Source organism: Thalia democratica, chromosome 8 (genome assembly GCF_965202585.1).
Source record: "Thalia democratica chromosome 8, ktThaDemo2.hap1.1, whole genome shotgun sequence".
Classification (NCBI taxonomy): Eukaryota; Metazoa; Chordata; class Thaliacea; order Salpida; family Salpidae; genus Thalia; species Thalia democratica.
Window position 1 is genome coordinate 1,749,609 of NC_139172.1, and position 19,615 is coordinate 1,769,223.

Below are 19,615 nucleotides of genomic sequence, written 5' to 3' on the forward strand. Positions count from 1 at the left end.
AAAATGCGAAGGATGAGGTTCATGAATGCTTGCAATTTTTTCTAATCTGATTCTAAATCAGTCAAATAAAGCCTCAAGTCACCTCCTTTACAAATATCTAGATTAGATATTTCGCTGAAGATGTTGATAACTAAACTGAAAGCTTTCTCAACAATATAGCTAGAAGGAAAAACTATACACAACAATCTAAATTCCTCTCAAATGATTGGATACTTTTGCCTTAGTTTTTGTTGAGTCCAAAAGCTTTCATTTCGTTCTTTGCAAAAAATTACTTTAAGTTCAAGGTCAGTTTGTAAGTCGGAGAAGGTTTCCTGTGAGTCGTTTACTTCAAAAAGATCTGCCACGAATTGATCCATATTTTTATCTATATTATAGCTTTTTTGTGTCAAATCGAAATTTTACTACTTAATATGTTGAAGTTGTTAAAAATTCCATATATAAAAAAAAAATTTGCCTATATTGTCAAATTCCAGGTTTTTATAGGTAAATTGGCAACCCTGTATAGTTTTATTTCTTAGTGTAAGTTAATGACTTTTCAAAAAACAATTGGAAATATCATGAGGTGATAGTTTATATAGAAAACATAGATTTTTACAAACCATTTATGACATCAAATAACATATATGTAAGTTAAAAAGTAGTGAAAAGAATTCCGATCGTCTATGATCTATGTAATTGTTAAAAAAGAAAATATATGAATGAAAATATGTGTTTTACTTAAACCTAGGAGTCATAAGTACTTGTTTTTTTCCTCTATATTTTACATAAACACAATAAACTTTTTTGTTCAAGATTTACCACAGTGTCAAATATTTAATAGCAAGCTAAAATTAGTAAAATAGCAAAAAAAAAGTAAAAATTTTATGACAACCCAAAATTTCAAAATCGCCCCCTTTTCGCCCCCTTACTAGTTATCGCCCACCCTTTCGTCCCCTTACTAATGATCGCCCCCCGGAATACTAAAATCGCACCCATGGGGGCGATATCGCCCACTTTGGGAAACCTTGATTTAGAGCATTGAGATTTATAAATAATACCATATATTGTATAATTGGATACTGTAATTTCTAGAATTCTACAAAAAGTGGTTTGTATTTACTGAAAGTTTATAAAAATATGAAAATTTGAAATAGAAACGGCCTTTTTCAATAAAAAACTTTAAAGTAAAACAAGTGTTTTACGCAAATAAGTTTTTCATGCAACTGGTTTTAGAAAACTTAAAAATAACTTGTAATAAACACAATAAAAAATTAAAATCCTATGATTTTTTATGTCTATTACTTTCAACATGTTTTTTGCTAATAAGGTTTTCTAATTGCTTTAGATTATTTTTCTGTTACTTTTACATGAAGAACTTTTAAACTTTTAGTTGTTTAACTTTGTACAATTTAGATAGATTAGTTTCTCGTATCATAAAATACGATGTCTTTGACAAAAATAGTGTATAGTAAACAATTATTGTTTAAAACAATTTTTGTGTAACATATACTATAAATGAACTTAGAATTATCTTAATTTATTCAATTTTATAAACCAATATTTTTAAAATTTAAACGTGACTGTTCGAGCTAATAAAATTCAGGTGTAAATTTAATTAAAAAACAAATTAGTAACTTTTAAAGTATGAATTGAGTTATAGTGGTTGCTATGAGGCTAAAGCTTATAAAACACATTTTTTTTTACATTTAAGAATTTGACAAACTTAAATTTATGTTATAAAAAAACTAAAATTTAATGCAAAGGTAAAAAAAGTGCACTATAAAGAATAAATTACACAAATCTATCTATAATAATTTTTCAAAAAAATGTTCACAACTGCAAAATAAAGTTTACATAATTTTACAAAATATTTTTATTATAAAAAAGGTATATTCTAAAAGATCAGGGTACTAGTTAAAAATATTCGCCCCTATTCTTATTGATTACCAATTAGATTTTTTTTGTCACAAACTGCTCAAAATTAGTTAAATTTTCATAACATTTTCAAAACTTGAGGGATTTAAGAAAAGAAAGACAAATTAATAGTATAATTATAAATTTGCAAATTTAATATAAATATTTTTTAGTCATTCATTTATACAGGAAAATTGTAAAAGTATCTCAAATTAAAACTGTATAAATTATTTTAGATATAAAAGTATATAATTTGGAAGTTCAAACTAAGCCAACTCAACTAGAAATATTCAAAAATTACTCCCCCTATGACCTTAATGCTTCAAAATAATTAGAAATAGTGAACTAATTTGATGTACATAAAACATATAAAGACAAGTCTATGATATACATACAAACAACTTAAATGTAATTATTCTTATTATTATGTATTCTCATTTTATTGCGCAATTGAAAATAACAAGTTTTAAGATCAGAGTTGACAAGTCATAGATTAACTTAAAAAAAATTCAAGATATTTCAGTTTTTTTATAAAATAAGATTAAATAATCTTAATGTTATAGCATCAATAAACTTTATCACTTACAAAAAATCGTTAATACATTTATTTATGTTTAACAAATTTATAAGTTATAAAGGTTTTGATTGAAAACCAGAAGTTATTATTTATAAAACTGCTATTGAGAAGCAACACAAAATTTTATTACATAAGCTAGCGAACAATAGCTTTATTGCAATAAACCACTACTACAATAATAGTAGAAAAAGTAACATTAGATTAATAGTTATAATAACTCTATTTATTTAGGTTCAAAGTTTATTTATAACTATTGAAATATTAAAGTTACAAGTGTACTTTGCAGAAAAGTTATACTTAAAAATCTAATCTTTGAAGAAGTCTGTCAGAATAATGTTAAGCAGGGTTTCCCACAAAATAGCTCATAATCTAAAAAACTTTTGAAAGTAATCCCCATTTTTGATAAATTTCGCCCCTTAATTAGTTAATTATAAATTTATTTTTGAATCAGTTGTAAAAAAAGGACCGAATCCATGAGCGGCAACAATGACAATCTATGAAAATATTGGTGTAATGATTGTTGGTAAGAAAAGATTTATAGAAAAACAATTTTAAGTTTGCTTCGTATGGAATTTATTCCAGTTTTTTGATACTTTCTAGTTTCAAAAAATAAAATCTTTTTTAAAGTTAAATAATCAAGCAAGTCTAAAGCACAGAGTTTTAAACTTTTTACTAACTCTTTAGCTTTTTCAATCTTAATATTTTTTAGAAACTAAAAAATGTTTTTGCTATTAAATATTTTAGCTATAAACACATAAAAGAATTTTTCTTTTCTATAGATACTTTTAAACAGTTTTTAGAAATACTTTAAATTTTCAAAATAAGCTTATATACAACATTATATTACTAAATTATTTATTGCTTAAAATTGTAACTTAAACTATTTTATAAAGCTTTTTATCAAAATAACAACTAAACAATATGTCTTCAACGAGAAAATCCACAAGAAAAAATGCGGTAAAGTTAGAAATCGAAGTAAACAATAAAATTTTGGCACACACCGATGTGGGAATAGAAGTGTTCGTAACTGAAAACAGAGGAAGAGGAGTGAGAACCCTTAAAGATTTCGAGAAGGGAGAATTTGTGTGTGAATATGCAGGAGAGCTCATCTCAAAACAGCAAATGAAAATAAGGAACGACCAGTACGGGAGTGAAGGCCTCGGCAGTTTCATGGTGGATTGCGGCCAGTACGGAGCAGTTGATGCCACAGCTGAAGATGGCCGGCTAGGAAGACTTTTAAATCACTCAAGATCAAATGCCAACTGCACGTTGAAGTTCAAACTACTTATAGACGTAACAAAGTACAAATCGGATGAGAACAAACCAGCTCTTTATTTTGTCGCCAGTAGAGAAATAAAAACAGGTGAAGAGCTGGTGTGGGACTACAACGACCGAAAAAGAGAAAACTTAAAAGTGCACCCGTGGCTCAAACTGTAAAAAACACAATTTTTCGTTTTATGTCTTCTTTTTATTGTTTGGATTTTTAAAATATCAGTTTATCTGTTGTCAAATGTATGAAATTTGTTTTTTTCGTTAAGTTAAAATTAACATTTTACAACTTTGCCAGTTTTCTGTTTACAGCTAATCAATAAATCATCAGTAAAAATCAATTAATTATAATATCTATCAATAAAATTCTCTTCCTTAGTATTAGAACTAAAAGTTTTATATAAAATTGTTACATTTATGAACCTTTTTTAGCTAATATAGAACAAAAAGGCAAAACCGACAAACATGTTTATGTGCATTACAACTTCATTAACTAACTTTTAAGTATTGTAAAGTAATAAGTAAATTATATATTGATACAGTTATTTTTTTTAAGTTCTTTTATTTTTTTTTACAAAGCTCAATTTAAAGCTATAAATAATATTCTTAATAAAATTTACACTTAATATTTTGAAATAATGTGAAATTTAATTATATGTCAGATGATGAGAGGAATTTTTTTTTTACAACTCTAGCAGTCAAAACCTAAATTACATCTTTTAAGAGACTGATAAATCTAAATAGAAATGTTCAACTCAAGGTATTGTTAATTTAACAAAGTTGTATTAATTTATTAAAAAAGCAAGCAATGAGAAAAAGTTGATAATTTAATTTATTTTTCTGAAATTAACATAAATCTAAAAAAAAATTACAAAAGTTTTCGTTAATTAAATTTAATAAAATTTTATTAAACTATTTATTTCTAAAAACCTTTGAAAATATTTACAATTATTTTGAATATAAATTTAGAAGCATAATCAGTTTTTACATAGGTTTGTATTTAGAGCTTCATTATCAAGTTTTTACATAATTATGAATGATAGGTATAAAAGTAACAGTTTACAAATAAGTACTTAAAGAAATAAGTTTTTAATTTTTTTAGAAAATAGAGGCTTATAATCTAACTTAGACGTATAAGTTAAGTGGAAGTAACAAATAAATTTTGTAAACATTATTCAACATAAGCTAACTAATATACCAAATAAATATAACATTATGCCGTATTTATGGGGTCTACCTTGATTTTTACAAATTGTCTTATTTTATAGAGTTTTATCTGAGCTATCAGACATTTTAAACCACTTGAAAAAAATAAAAGTATTTTTTGAGATACGAGTGGTCAAAGTCGGTGACCTTAATTGGTTCCTGATGGAAGGCGCAAACTAAAAACACCAAAAAAGACCATTTCACTAAAAATCTATCTCCTCCTTAGTTTTTTAAGCAATCTTCTTCAAATTTTTACAGAAAGTATATTATTAAATTTTAAAAAGATTGAATTTAGATATTTTTTTCTAATTTTAACAAATATATTTTTTTTTAAACCACCTATTTTTTTGTTGTTTTATCTAAAATTTTTTTTTTTTATATTTTAAAATTCCAACATTCAAAACTAAACTATTAAAGGAACGTTTCCTGAAAATTTGAGGTCTCTATTATAAACAAAATGAAGGAGAAAATAGACTTTTATTGATTTTTCAAATTTCTGAGAAAATTGAACCCGAAAAACTTGCGGTCCATACATTTGTATCGGAAACTTTTTATAAAAATTACCATATCTCAAAAGTTAAAAAAAAATTTTTAATTCTGTAACAACTAACTCGTAGTTTGTACTTTAAGCTTTCAAATAGTTCCAATGCTTTTTTAAGTAAAAAAAATGTCAGACTCCTTCCCTATGCCCTTAATTTTGAAAATTTAATACATTATGATTGGTATAGCAGTAAAGTTAGTTTAAAAAGTAAGGTTCTTTAAAAAAATATTTTTTATGAACTTAGCTTTGGCTGACTCAAAACTATAAAAATATATCAAATAAGATCAATTAAAAAAGCTAAAGTTACTAAATAAATAAAACGTTTTTTATGACGATTAAATAAAAGTTTGCTTAGTAATTTACCTCACTTGACTTAATGGTAATTGAAATCTGTCCACAAAAAACTGGAAAAAAATTTTTACCTGCAAAAAATTTTATTTGATTTTACCACGAACCACTGGATCTAAAAAAACCACTGGAGGTTTCAAAATGAATTTCGTTCACTCTAAACTTATATCGGCTGAATTTAGTTTAGTGCACATTCAATTAAGTACATCCTAAACTTTTCGTGCACTTAATATCAAATTTTGTGCACCGTTATCGGTAAAGGTTTACAAATAACTTTGTGGCCACGCTTTCTAAATTGTGAAATGGAAACCAAATTGTCAAAAAACAATTAATATTAAATTTCTCTACTGTAAAAATATTAGCTATCAGCCACCTAATTTTTAATATAACATTTCTTATTAGAACAAGTTCGAAAAAGATGTGTATTAGGGTTAACAATAAACTAGCTGTAAAGTTCATCATAATAATAAGTAATTTAAATTAAGTTTTTCAAGTATTACTTAAATATCACTAACTACAATAACTAAATCTAAAATACCACCATACTACTGATACTAACTTGTAAACATTTTTTTTTACCTATGAATCACAGACTAGTAAAAACAACTATTTTTATATACTACATATAAAATCAGTTTCAAAATATATAGGTTTTATTATTACTGACTACTAGAACTTACTTAATCTATTTCTGTAATGGATTCGATTGAAATGAATTTTCAAAGTAAAAAATTGCATGAAAATTTTGAAAATTATTTTTTTTCTTTCAGTCTAAGATAATTAGACTACGATAATTTAATTTAATAAATAGAGTTAATGCAAAAAAATGAATATATTAAGCTTTAAATTTAATACAAACAAATACAAATCTACAAAATTGGCAAATTATTTAATTATAAAACATAGTTTAAGCAAGTATCAGTCCTAACAAGATAGTATAGATCTGCAAACAAGTCAATAGACAACAATAAATAAAACTAACAATGTAATAGTATAAGCCCCAAATAAAATTGTAAAAATTGACAGTTGAAAGTGTTATTTTACTTTGAACTGGTAGCTAACTGCTGAGTTTAAATTCAACTGTTTAAAATAAAGTATAGAGTTTGTGTCCGAACAAATAACTAATCTAAATAAGATTTAAGTAGACTGATACCAAATCCAAATATAAAACTGTGACCTAACAACACAGAAGTAGCTGCAAGCCAATAAAAAAAAAATGTGTTTTATATTTTTTTTGCATAGTAATAGTGGTTTGTAAATTAGAAATGTGCTGATTATGATTGGCTGTACAGTTTCATTTTTATAACCGAAACTTCGAAAGGGAAGCATTACCAATGCATTACAAATTCATAGGTTAAAAAAATATTTTTAAAAGTCATACTAATATAAGATATACAAAAATAATGAACAATGCAATTATAACTTAAACATAAGTAGATGCTCTTCAAAACATGTCTGTTTATGTAGCTTTTCATTTTGGTTTGGCAGAGACTTTTAGTTTTTCGCAGGTTTTTTCAAAATATTTAAAGTTCCTTAAAAGTTGATAGTAGGTTTCAATAGTTGTTTTTACTACCAGTTAGTTGCATTTCTATAATGACATACTTTGTTAACATTATTAAGTACATTACAAATTGTTAGAAATTACCAAGAAAATTAATAAATTTTTATTATTGACTATTACAAACATTGACAACTACAACTCAATTTCATTCAACATTTATTGAGTATTTTCGTTGGGTCTCGAAAGTTAAATGCATTTGAAATAAAAAATTTGGAAACATAGTCGATATCCAAGTGAAAGTTAACTATAAAAAGTCTGGTAATTAAATAGGAAAATATGTAAAAAGTTTATTAGTTTTGACACAAATATGACAAGCTACTTAAAAACAGGCCGGCAGGTATTCAGTAAAAAAAAAAGTATTTCTGAACTAGTAGTTTTATTGACTTGACTTTTTACCTTGAAAATGTCCAGAGTGCGTCAATTTAAACAATTTCGTGGGAAGCAGTTTGCCGACCTCTAGAGCATACCACGTCACTAATTAAAATAGTTACAGTCTAAAAAACCTTAAAAATATATAAAAAGCTTGAAAAGTCATTATTATCTGAAGAGAACAAAATATCATCATAACTTGTTGTTTATCATTGACAAATTTTTCTTTAAATTAATTTTGTTAAAAACTAAAAAAAAAGGAAGATGGTTAAAAATAAATTTTTTGACATTTCAAGAACAACTTAAATAAGTATCAGTAATTTATAATTCATGTAACCTTGACACAACGAGGTAGTTTATTGGGTTTAAAGTATAAAGTAGACTGTGTAGTCTATGTACGCTACTTATAAAAATGCGACTTAAAAGTTATCAGCTGAAATTCGTTTTACAGTTTATTCTAATGTCAAGAAATCTTACAAACTTAAGCTGTTTTTGAAAAACAATCCTAGAAACTTTCTTTGATTTTCTGAAGACAACCCCTTTATAAACTGTATGAGACCAAAAATATGCAAACTTGTATTTTTTAGCAAAAAATTGTTTTACAAGTCACATAAGCGTGCAAAATTTAATACAATTAGAAGATAGTTTCATGGGGGCACTTTTTTATTTTCAGTATTTTTTATAATTTCTCTTTATCTTAAGTTTTTTGAGGAATCAAAAAGAAAGGCACTTAAGAATTAGCTAATAAAAAATATTTTGAATCAAAAGTGCGTAGCTTAATAGAAGGTTACAGTTTATATTAAATAAAATAAAGCATTTGTATAATGTTTAGCAAATAACTCATGTACCCATTATAAGTAAGTTTTATATAAATTTACACCACGATTACGTTTAATAAACTTTTTTAATCATATTGAAAATTCTATATATTTTAACTTATTAAGTTTATCCGTTACAAAATAAAAATACAAAGTTTTTCATAAGGCGTTTTCTTAAATATACAATGAAAATTACCTGAAAAATTTTATTGAACTTTCTTATTACTTCAATAAAGAGAAACGTTTATCTAAACTAGAGCCTTTAACTAATTTTTGTAAATGTTATTAAATTTTTTTCACTTTGTTTCCATGATTTAAGTAAATTAGTTAAGTCTCTATTTTCTTGTTTTCAAATGCTTCAAAGTAAAGTATAGCCGATATAACTGTTATATCAGGAGCATTTAACTATGTTTACCAAAAAAATTATATAAAAAGTGGTTATTGAATTGTTTTTATTTATTTAAAAAACACTATTTGAGATTAAATATTTTAGTATTGTTTTTTTAACTTTTAAAATTTGTGTTTTAGAGCAACTTAACTGTGATAAACTACAAATATATGGTAAGTTTCAAATTTCTATCAATTTTTCTAGTTGTTCACTATGAACTTGTTACTTTGATCATTATGTAGTTTTGTATATTTTTAATGACAATTTTGGATACAAACACTTTTATTATTATTAATGATATTATTGTTTTTTTTATTATTTTAACATTAAAACAATTAAAATTTTTCAGATAAACTTTTTTGTTGTAAAAAATTCTTTAAAGTCAGTCTGTTTGTACACTTGCTGTTTTCTTAAATATACAATTAATATAAATAATAAATAATTATTGATATTATTGTTTTTTTTATTATTTTAACATTAAAACAATTAAAATTTTTCAGATAAACTTTTTTGTTTTAAAAAATTCTTTAAAGTCAGTCTATTTGTACACTTGCTGTTTTCTTAAGTATACAATGAAAATTACCTGAAAAGTTTTATTGAACTTTCTTATTACTTCAATAAAGAGAAACGTTTATCTAAACTAGAGCCTTTAACTAGTTTTTGTAAATGTTATTAAATTTTTTTCACTTTGTTTTCATGATTTACAGTAAATTAGTTAAGTCTCTATTTTCTTGTTTTCAAATGCTTCAAAGTATAGCCGATATAACTGTTATATCAGGAGCATTAAACTATGTTTACCAAAAAAATTATATAAAAAGTGGTTATTGAGTTATTTTTATTTATTTTAAAAACACGATTTGAGATTAATATTTTAGTATTGTTTTTTTAACTTTTAAAATTTGTGTTTTAGAGCAACTTAACTGTGATAAACTACAAATATATGGTAAGTTTCAAATTTCTATCAATTTTTCTAGTTGTTCACTATAAACTTGTTACTTTGATCATTATGTAGTTTTGTATATTTTTAATGACAATTTTTGGATACAAACACTTTTATTATTATTATTGATATTATTGTTTTTTTTATTATTTTAACATTAAAACAATTAAAATTTTTCAGATAAACTTTTTTGTTGTAAAAAATTCTTTAAAGTCAGTCTGTTTGTACACTTGCTGAATTTGAAGTTTTTTTAAAGCTTTTTTTTTAAACTCGTATTGTTAACCCACCTTACCTAAACATAATAAAATGTAATCAAAAGTTAATTATTTAATAACTAAAATTAAAAATACCATAAACAATTCATTATTTTGCTCACTCAGCAAAAGTGCATATTATTATTATTGTAAGTTTATTGTCATACGATGGACCCAGGCATCAAAATCTAGGCCACTTATACAGAAAGACATACAACAAAAAGACAAAAATAAACCAAAATTGTACATTAAAAATGAAAAAAAAAAAGAGTTTAACTAATTAAAGTTTAAAAATCAACATAAAAACACCAAAAATTATAACACAAAATTTATAATTCCGATGCTTCCGAAAAGAGAACAACAATATCCTACTTCAACTTCACCCGAACAGATGGTTTCACTCCAAAACTGGTTTCACTTTCATTCGAACGACTGGCTTCACATTATTTGAACAACTGGTTCAGCTTTCATTTGAGTAACCGGCTTAACTTTTATCCATACAACTTGTTTCACTTTTATTCGTATAACTAGAACCGCTTTTATATGAACAACGTTTTTCATTTTTCTTAGGAGAGCCTGCTTCATTTTTACTTTCAAATCTTTAATACTCAGATAACTCAGCGTTTGTTGGACTTTCGTAGTAGCTGATAAATGTTGAGAACACTGACTATAAACAAAACTTAAGAACCTAAGGCCTCTAGCACTTTAACAGACCAATAAACTATGTATTAAGGAACAGATTTTGTTATACACAGAGGAAAGGCGCCGCTAATAAAATAAAGCTATAGGTTAAACCAAATTAAACAAATACAACCAGTGGTTAATGAAGAAATAACAACAAAAAAAAAATCACTTATGAATTTTGCTAACAAAATATTTATTTAAATCAAACTTTTTTAACCTTAACCGAAAATGCTCAACTTTGTAACAAGAAACTAATTCGTTTGGAAGCTTGTTCCATAATTCAACTGAACGATAAAAAAAAGAATTATGCCAAACATTATTATTGAAATTATGTCTGCATGTAAATTTTCTGCTGTTACCTCTCAGTAAATAAGTACATTTATGAGGTTCAAAAATAGACTGTAAATTAATTGTAGTTTCACTATTAATCAGTTTGAAAAAAGTAATTAAGTCAAACTCAATTCTTCTATACCAGGGGTCGGCAAACTGCGGCCCGCGGGCCAATTGCGGCCCGCGAAGGGTAAATCTGCGGCCCGCGAGCATGTTATTTTTTTGAATGGAATGCGGCCCGCGAAAGAAAATTTTGTGGCCCGCGAGCATGTAAATGTGGCCCGCTGAGCAAAATTATATTTCTAGTTAAATTTTTTCGGTAATTCGACTTAATTTGATTAGTTTGATTTTAAGTCCCTCTATAACAGGGGTCGGCAAACTGCGGCCCGCGGGCCAATTGCGGCCCGCGAAGGGTAAGTCTGCGGCCCGCGAGCATGTTATTTTTTTGAATGGAATGCGGCCCGCGAAAGAAAATTTTGTGGCCCGCGAGCATGTAAATGTGGCTCGCTGAGCAAAATTATATTTCTAGTTAAATTTTTTCGGTTATTCGACTTAATTTGATTAGTTTGATTTTAAGTCCCTCTATAACACAATAAAGTAATTTCAAGTAATTACTGATTAGGTTTAAAAATGTGAAAAAGACAGATTAGCGTTCTAACAGGATATGTTTCTCAATTTCATAATTACTTCTTTTTTACAACAGTAAGTAATTATCTGAAAAAAGAGTGTCAAGAGTGCTTGGATTTAATAAGTTGGTTGAATAATACCTATTTATTAAATAAACTAAATGGAAATATTTTCTATTTTGTACAAAAGTATTTAACTAAAGTGTCATTTTTTTATAGCTTAGATATTCTTTTTCAATATTTTCTATACCTCAGTTTCTTTCATAATTTTTTTATTTGTAAATGTTATATTTTAGTGTGAGTACATTTAAAATAACATAGTAATAAGAAATAAGGTTCATTTGATTTTTGTTTTGACACATTTTAATTTTTTATAAGTTTTCTATGCACAGCAATCTAAAAGAATGCTCATATTTTAAACTACTTTTTATTTAATACTTTAGTTAGTTTAAGTTTAGTTTATGCATACTTTTCTAACATTGTTATTTATACATGTCATATCTAAATTTGAACAGACACATTTAAAACAATATATATGACATAAGTTAATATAGTTTTTGTTAGGTATACATTCCATTTTTCAAACATTGTTTTTTTCAAGCTAAGTTAATTTTTATGCCTTGCATATCAATACACACAATTGCTGTTTTTTCGAGCTACCTATTTAATATAAACTAGATTTAGGGTTGGTAAATTTATAAAGTTTGTACATTGTTAATCAAAACAGTTCAAATTCAAGCAAATAAACAACTAAACTCTGCCACACACTCAGACTATCACTATTTGAAGACTTCAAATCTCAGGCCAACTAAGCCATTTTTTAAGTTTTTGGCTAGAATTGCTTTTGTACACAAAAAAATCAGGAATGTTTTTGTTGACTCAGGCTGGCTTTTTGCTTGAAAGAGTAGCAAGTTAAACTTATGATGTATATTTTGCTCAATCCACAGTGTTAGTCTGAGTTTTAATAGATGTTAAATTTTGAGTCTTGCAGCTGATATAATTCAAAAAGTTATTTATATTATTGTGTACATTAATGAATGAACAATCAGTGTTGCCAAAAAAGTTGAATCCCGGAAAAGCTTTGAATTTGTGAATTTACGATTAAAAATTCTAGAAAAAAACATGAATTTGAGAGTTTTTTGAAAAAACCTTGAATTTCAAACAATTTTTACATTAAAAGTAATAAAATTTCGATTTGATTCAACAAAAATTACCAAATAAATGTTTTTTTTTATTAAAAAATATATTATAGTAGCTTAACAGTGTTTTTTAATTTTGATAAATGTTTTAAGACATTTTTTAAACTTCAATTCAACTTTATACTAAAAATAAAAGAATGAATTGTACCTCCAAAAACTCCGTATTGGTACATTGCACCTTTACTTTAAAAATTTCACCGATTGTTATGCTTCGCGTTGGAATTAAACCAAGAAATTCTACTAAAATGTCAAAGTTAGTAAAAACATTTCTAATAAAAATTCTCAGATGAGCAATAGTTTTTCTATCAGTGCTCTCATGTTAACAGTTTGATTAAAGTCCTAATTTAATTTATGCGACTTTATAACCTTAATGCATTTCCTAAACACGACTTCATGTTGTCATTGAAGAAATAAACAAAAGTTTTTTATTACCGCCAACATCAATTCTTTATAAAAGTTTTCATTTATAAACGATAACTCATTTTAGGTAATAAATTTTGCTACTTTATTACTTGCCTTAACAATTTTTTCTGATTATTCTGTAGTTGCTGAAGATAATAATGTGCTTTGTCGGAAAAGACTTTAATGATTGTTTTTATTGTTTCTCGCAATAACTCCTAACTAACGCTTTTTTATTCTTGTAGCTCGTCTTATATTTTACAATTAATATTTTTAAATGCAATATTCTTATTGCAAATAAAGAATTGCTATCATGCTTAATAAAAAAGAAATCTACTTTGCTAATGACTCAAAAAAATTTTATACTTTTGTTAAACTTGTTTAAGAAACTCAATTGTCAACTCCAGCTGACTTATATATTTTTGGCATGTAATTTATTTACTGTTAATAACTTTTGTTATTTATTTATGTAGTGAACTTTATATTGACTGGATTGCTACACAAACAGGCTATTTTAAAAGCTTGAAAACTCAGGTGTGTGTGAAGCTTTTATTCCAAACACTTTAAAGAAATCTTTCAAATATCAGAATAGTTTTTATGACTGTTGTGTAGTTTACTAATTGCATTTTTTTCTTGTTTTCTCAACTTTGTGTACTTTTTGATAATGATGATATTTTAACTAGGTATTTAAGCTTGATAAACAACTATTTATTAGCTTTTTTTAAACTTTAATAAACTTAGGCTGGTTTGATACAACTCAAACATTTTTGCTTTTTAAAGGGCAACCATGTAAAATACTAATTACTTATAAAGTATTTTATTAAAGTATTTGAAAATTAATTAAGTTAAATCATTTGTTTTAGCTTTCTGGAATACAAACAGGTATTAATTTTATTATGTAAACTAATTTCTAAACTTCTTAATGAGTGTAAACTATTTAACTTGCAAAAAATGTTTTCGAAGTGAATATTCTTAGAAATAAGAAAAAGTGTTGATGATATAACAAATGCATGCAAGTAATCCATAAATTGTCTTTCAAGCTAGGTTTTTATAGATAGTTAGGTTGTAAGTAAAATTTAAACTTAGAAAGTTAACTTATAAAGTGCTTATGAGAGTACATATTTTATTAACATTATTAGTACTTATTCATTAAAGCATATTAGTCAATGAAAATCAAAATCTAATGAATATTAATTTGAATAGGCATTCTATGTATAGCTAAAAGTCATTTTAAATAATAAGGTGAATAAAAGTAAAACTTTTCTTTAGTGTGATTAAAACTAAAACCATAAAATTATTCAAATGTCACTAAAACTGCGGCCCGCAAAGACTTTGGAAACTTGAAATTTGGCCCGCGACCACCAACTGCCTGCCGACCCCTGTTCTATACTCTAAAGACTTAATACCAAGTTTTGAGAGTCTATCAAAATAAGATGTGTATGAGATGTTACAACGGTTGAAGACTATTCTTGTATATTTTCTTTGAATGGATTCAAGATGGTTAATATCTTTCTTCAGGTATGGAGACCAAATTGGTGTGTTGTATTCTAACTTAGGACGAATGTAAACGAGATAAATTTTTTTGAGAATGTTTATATCTGTAGATTTTAAACTCTTTAAAACTTGAAAAGAAATAGTTGATGCATTTTGATAAACGTAATTGATATGGTGGTTCCATTTTAGGTTTTCAGCAATTCCCAGGTCTTTAAACACTTTAGTTGAAGGTAACCTTATGTTGTTTATTCTAAATTCAGAAGTGATACTAGATGTATTTTTTTGAATGTTTATAACCTGACATTTACTAGGATTTAAAACTAGTTTTCTTTCTTTTAGCCAATGATAAATTTTATCCAAAGATTTTTGTAGAATTGTGTTAGAATGGATAAAAATTTTTGTATCGTCTGCAAAGAGATTTATGTTGCTATCGACATCTACTTCTAAAGCTATATCATTGATATAAATTATAAATAAAAGTGGGCCAATAACCCCTTCTTGAGGCACTCCACTGAAAACAGGTAAAGACTCTGAAAAAGTGTTACCAATAACTACTTTTTGGGTTCTGTTTTCAAGAAACTCTTTGAACCAGCTAACTAAACTTTTATGAATTTTGTATTGAGTTAAAGTCTTTATTAGTTTAAAATGGGATACAGAGTCAAAAGCCTTTTGAATGTCTGTGTAAATAACTTTAGTTGACTTATTGCTTAGAAATGAAACCAACCATGAGTGTAAGCAATTCAACAGTTGATAACTAGATGATCGATTAGGTAGAAAACCAAACTGTTTATGTGAAATTAGCTTATTTAAAAAAAGGTGATTAAGAATTTTTAAGAAATTATATGTTCGAAAATTCTACAAAAACTGCTTGTTAAAGATAGGTCTGTAGTTTAAAGGGTTGTACTTACTACCTTTTTTGTGCACTGGTATGACATATGAGACTTTCCACTGGTTTGGTACAGAGGATGTAGCTAGTGAACAACTAAAAATTAGTGAAATTGGAAGAATTAGGGAATGAATAGTACGTTTAATAAAATATGAAGGAATGTTTTCAGGCGTTCTGATTATTTTATCTTTTAAATGATTAACAGACTTAATTATTTCATCATTGCTTATGAAGAAGTTTTTCATTTCCAAACACTTTTTACTAACAAGTGTAAAATTTTTGTCATCACAATCTTTAATAAATACCTTTTGAAAGGACCTGTTAAAAAAAGAGGCTTTATCAAGTTCTGATATTATTGGAATATTATTTTCATTAATTAATACAGGTAAGGAAGGTGTTAACTTGAGCTTTGATATTACATAGCTGTAGAATTTTTTTGAGTTTGTGTTTTGGCAAAAACGTTTTTCATGTTCTATGTTGAACACTTTCACTGCTTTTTCATATTTTTTTGATACAGTTTTGTATTTTTCTATCATCTGCTTATCTAACTTACATTGTTTGTAGAGTTTTAGTTTTTCTCTTAACAACTTTTTTATATCAGATAGATATGTTTTCATTTTTCTATCTTGTTTAATCAAAGGCACAAATTGTTTGATTGAAAAGTTTATTGTTTTGATAAATTTATCATAAAACATTTGTAGATTTTTTGAGTTGTTAAAAAGAACTTTCCAATTTATATCTGATAAAAATTTATTAATATTCTAAAAATTTGCTCTACGAAAATCTGGATAGAGTGATTTAGGAGATGGTTTTTTACTTTTGTGAACACTTATCCCAAGCAAAATAACATTGTGATCATTTATATTTGTTAAAGGTGAATCAACCAAATGAAACTTAACTCTATCTAATGCCATATAATTACAAAACAGTAAATCGAGGATATTACCGTTCTTATGGGTAGGTGAGTCAATAAGTTGTGTAAGGAGATTATCTGAACAAAATTTAATAAAACATTTGTGACAGTCATTGTAGGTTGTGCTTGGGATATTCCAGTCTATATTTGGCAAATTAAAGTCACCCAAAATGTAAAAAGGAGACTGTTTTGGAATAAGGTTTCTGATTAAGTCGATCATGTTTGAAACAACAGCTAGAGATTTAGAGGAACTTGGAGGGATGTAGACACATAAAAATCTCAATCTGAGTCCTTTAAGAATCAAATCAAAACACAAAAATTCAAAGCCATCAGATGAAACAAAATTAGTTTTTACTTCAATTAATTTTAAAAAGTTTTTAAATATAACAGCAACGCCTCCTCCCCTGCCTATTCTGTCATTACGGATTATATTGTACCCTAGAGGACAAAAATTTGAATCAATAACATTTGAATTTAACCGTGTTTCAGTAAAAAAAAAAATCTAAATTTTGTGTACACATATAACATTCAATGAAGCTTATTTTGTTTAAAATAGATCTTATATTAGTATATGAAATATTTAAAAATACATTTCTACTAGAGGTTAAACTATTAGAAAAAACAGTGCCTGAGGCCTTAGTATTAGAACAATTAAAGATTAAACTAGATAACTTAAGATGCATGTCAGTGTTTAAGCTAGACTTATTAGGCCCAGAGATCCTGGGCGTTAAACCGAAAGGGCAGTTTATCAGTATCACTTTTAAGTATACTAGCCTAATCGATAATTTTTTCAACAACTTGCTTCAGTTTTCATTTCCTTATGTAATGCATTTGCATTCTTTTTTTTTGTCAAGCAATGATGAATTTGCTTAAAAACGTATGGTTGGTTTAAGATTGACTTTTTTTTTGCTGTTTTGCAGATAGAGCTATAAGCTATAAGACTTTGTTGCCAACAAAAATTAGTATGTCAATGGTTTCGATCTCGTGCAAGTAAAAAATTAGTTCGCTTTTTGTTTTCGATAATTAGCTTAAACGAAGTCTTTCAGTGTTCAACTTCTTTGTTTTTCTATTTTAGTCTTTTTGAATAATTAGTAATTCTTTTAATCAACATTTTGCGTTTCATTTTAAATGATACAATTATTTATAAATTTATGTTATTTCAACTTGAAGTTATAAAAAAGAGACGGCATACGAGTCGTAGTGATCAAACCTTCTTGCTACTAGCGTGGTGAGAAACAGCCCATTAATGTTAGAGGTGAAACAATTACAAGCTTCAGCAGTTTAGTAAGCTCAGACATACTTTGGTTATATTCAAACATATCGAACTCTCAGACATCGAGCTACTAGATCAACTGTTAATTTCTCGTCCGCTTGCAGGCAAACCACTCAGTACCATATTCTCCAACGACTGAATTGTGTGGTAAACTTGGTACTGGCGGGATTCGAACCCACAACCTAACCGTACGCCGCGCTCAGCAGTCGGCGTATTAACGCCTCGAACCATCCTGCCTCGCATCATAAAAGAACTTTTTAAGCTTATATAGTAGAATGTTAAAATTAACTCATTTATTTCTCTATTTTTATTTTATTTCAAAAATATAAACTTATTTTTATATAAAAAAACTTTTTTGGAATAAAAGCAAGTGTTTTTAAAGAATACATATATACGCTTATAAACTTATATATTGTAAAAGTATCTTTAAAATTATAAATTAAATAACTATATACTTGTATAGGATGGCCTCCTTATTTCTAAATAATTTAATAACAATGATTATTTTAAACAATTGCTGAGTTTAAACATAAGTAAAGTAGTAGTTTCAAAAACTTAATCTACTAGTTTTCAATTGATGTTGTTTAACACATGTTACTTTGTAAGTAAACAAATGGATTATTAAAGCATGGATTTAAAAGAAAATTTTTTGTGATTGTATTTATATAAAAAACTGTTTAACAAAAAGTTTTTACAGAAGTTATATTTTAGTAAACTTCTATTTAATTGGAAAGTCTAAAAAATAACAATCAACTACATTAAATAAAAGAAAAAGTTTTAATTTTAGTTAAATATAATTTAAATAAAAATTTGTTTTTGGTACTTATGTTTAGGGTATGGTAAAAAAATGTTTATAAATGTTTTCAATATTTGTAGTTTAATGATGATACAATATTAGATTTATTTGTTATTACTTTGTTGTCGCATTAACTTATATATATATAAAAAATAACATTTCACCGAAATATAATAACTTAATAATAATACAATTTTTACGGATTATTTATATATTTCAAAAATTTTATAAAAAAATTTCTAAACAAAAATTTTTAAACTCAATAATAAAATATTAGTTAATCTAAACTTCAAACAACAAGAAAAAACCTGCAACTGCAGGAAAAAAATGCCCTTTAAACAATAAATGCCTATCAAAAAGTATAATCTACCGATCTACTACAAAAACAGACAATTTAACAAAATTTTACGTGGGTTCCACCAGTACAACATTTAAAAACAGATACAGCAACTATAAGGCAAGCTTTACTAACAAATGAAAAAAAACACAATACTTAGCTAAACTATATATGGGAGTTAAAAAAAGCAAACTAAGACTAATAATTAAAAAAACCAAAACAAAACTGAAAAACAACAAAAGATGCCATTTATGTTGTGTAAAAAAGTACGAAATCTAAAAAATTAAAAAAAATTATCATTAATTAAATGAAATGAAAGGCAGCAACTCTGTCTCCACAATCAAAACATGTATTTTAAAAGAACATAAACTACTAATCAATAACAAAGAGTAGCAAGAAAATAAAACCAAGAACAAGAACAAACAAAGCGAAAAATAAGTTGACTTGTACATAAGTTGATTTAAGATAGGCCAACTAAAATTATTAATTTTATTAGAAACGTCATAATGTGTTT

The 19,615-nt window shown here is 26.2% G+C and overlaps 1 protein-coding gene across 1 annotated transcript; it reads left to right on the forward strand.

The window, feature by feature from the left end:
• Window positions 1–3,391: 3,391 nt before the first annotated feature.
• Window positions 3,392–3,907, forward strand: LOC145842343 (N-lysine methyltransferase KMT5A-A-like). The gene has a single exon (XM_082949768.1). The coding sequence runs from the start codon at window positions 3,392–3,394 to the stop codon at window positions 3,905–3,907; it is 516 nt and encodes a 171-aa protein (XP_082805894.1).
• The last annotated feature ends 15,708 nt before the right edge of the window (window positions 3,908–19,615 follow it).

Coding starts and splice junctions, on each gene's coding strand:
- LOC145842343 (XM_082949768.1), top strand. CDS start 3,392: ATGTCTTCAACGAGAAAATCCACAAGAAAAAATGCGGTAAAGTTAGAA.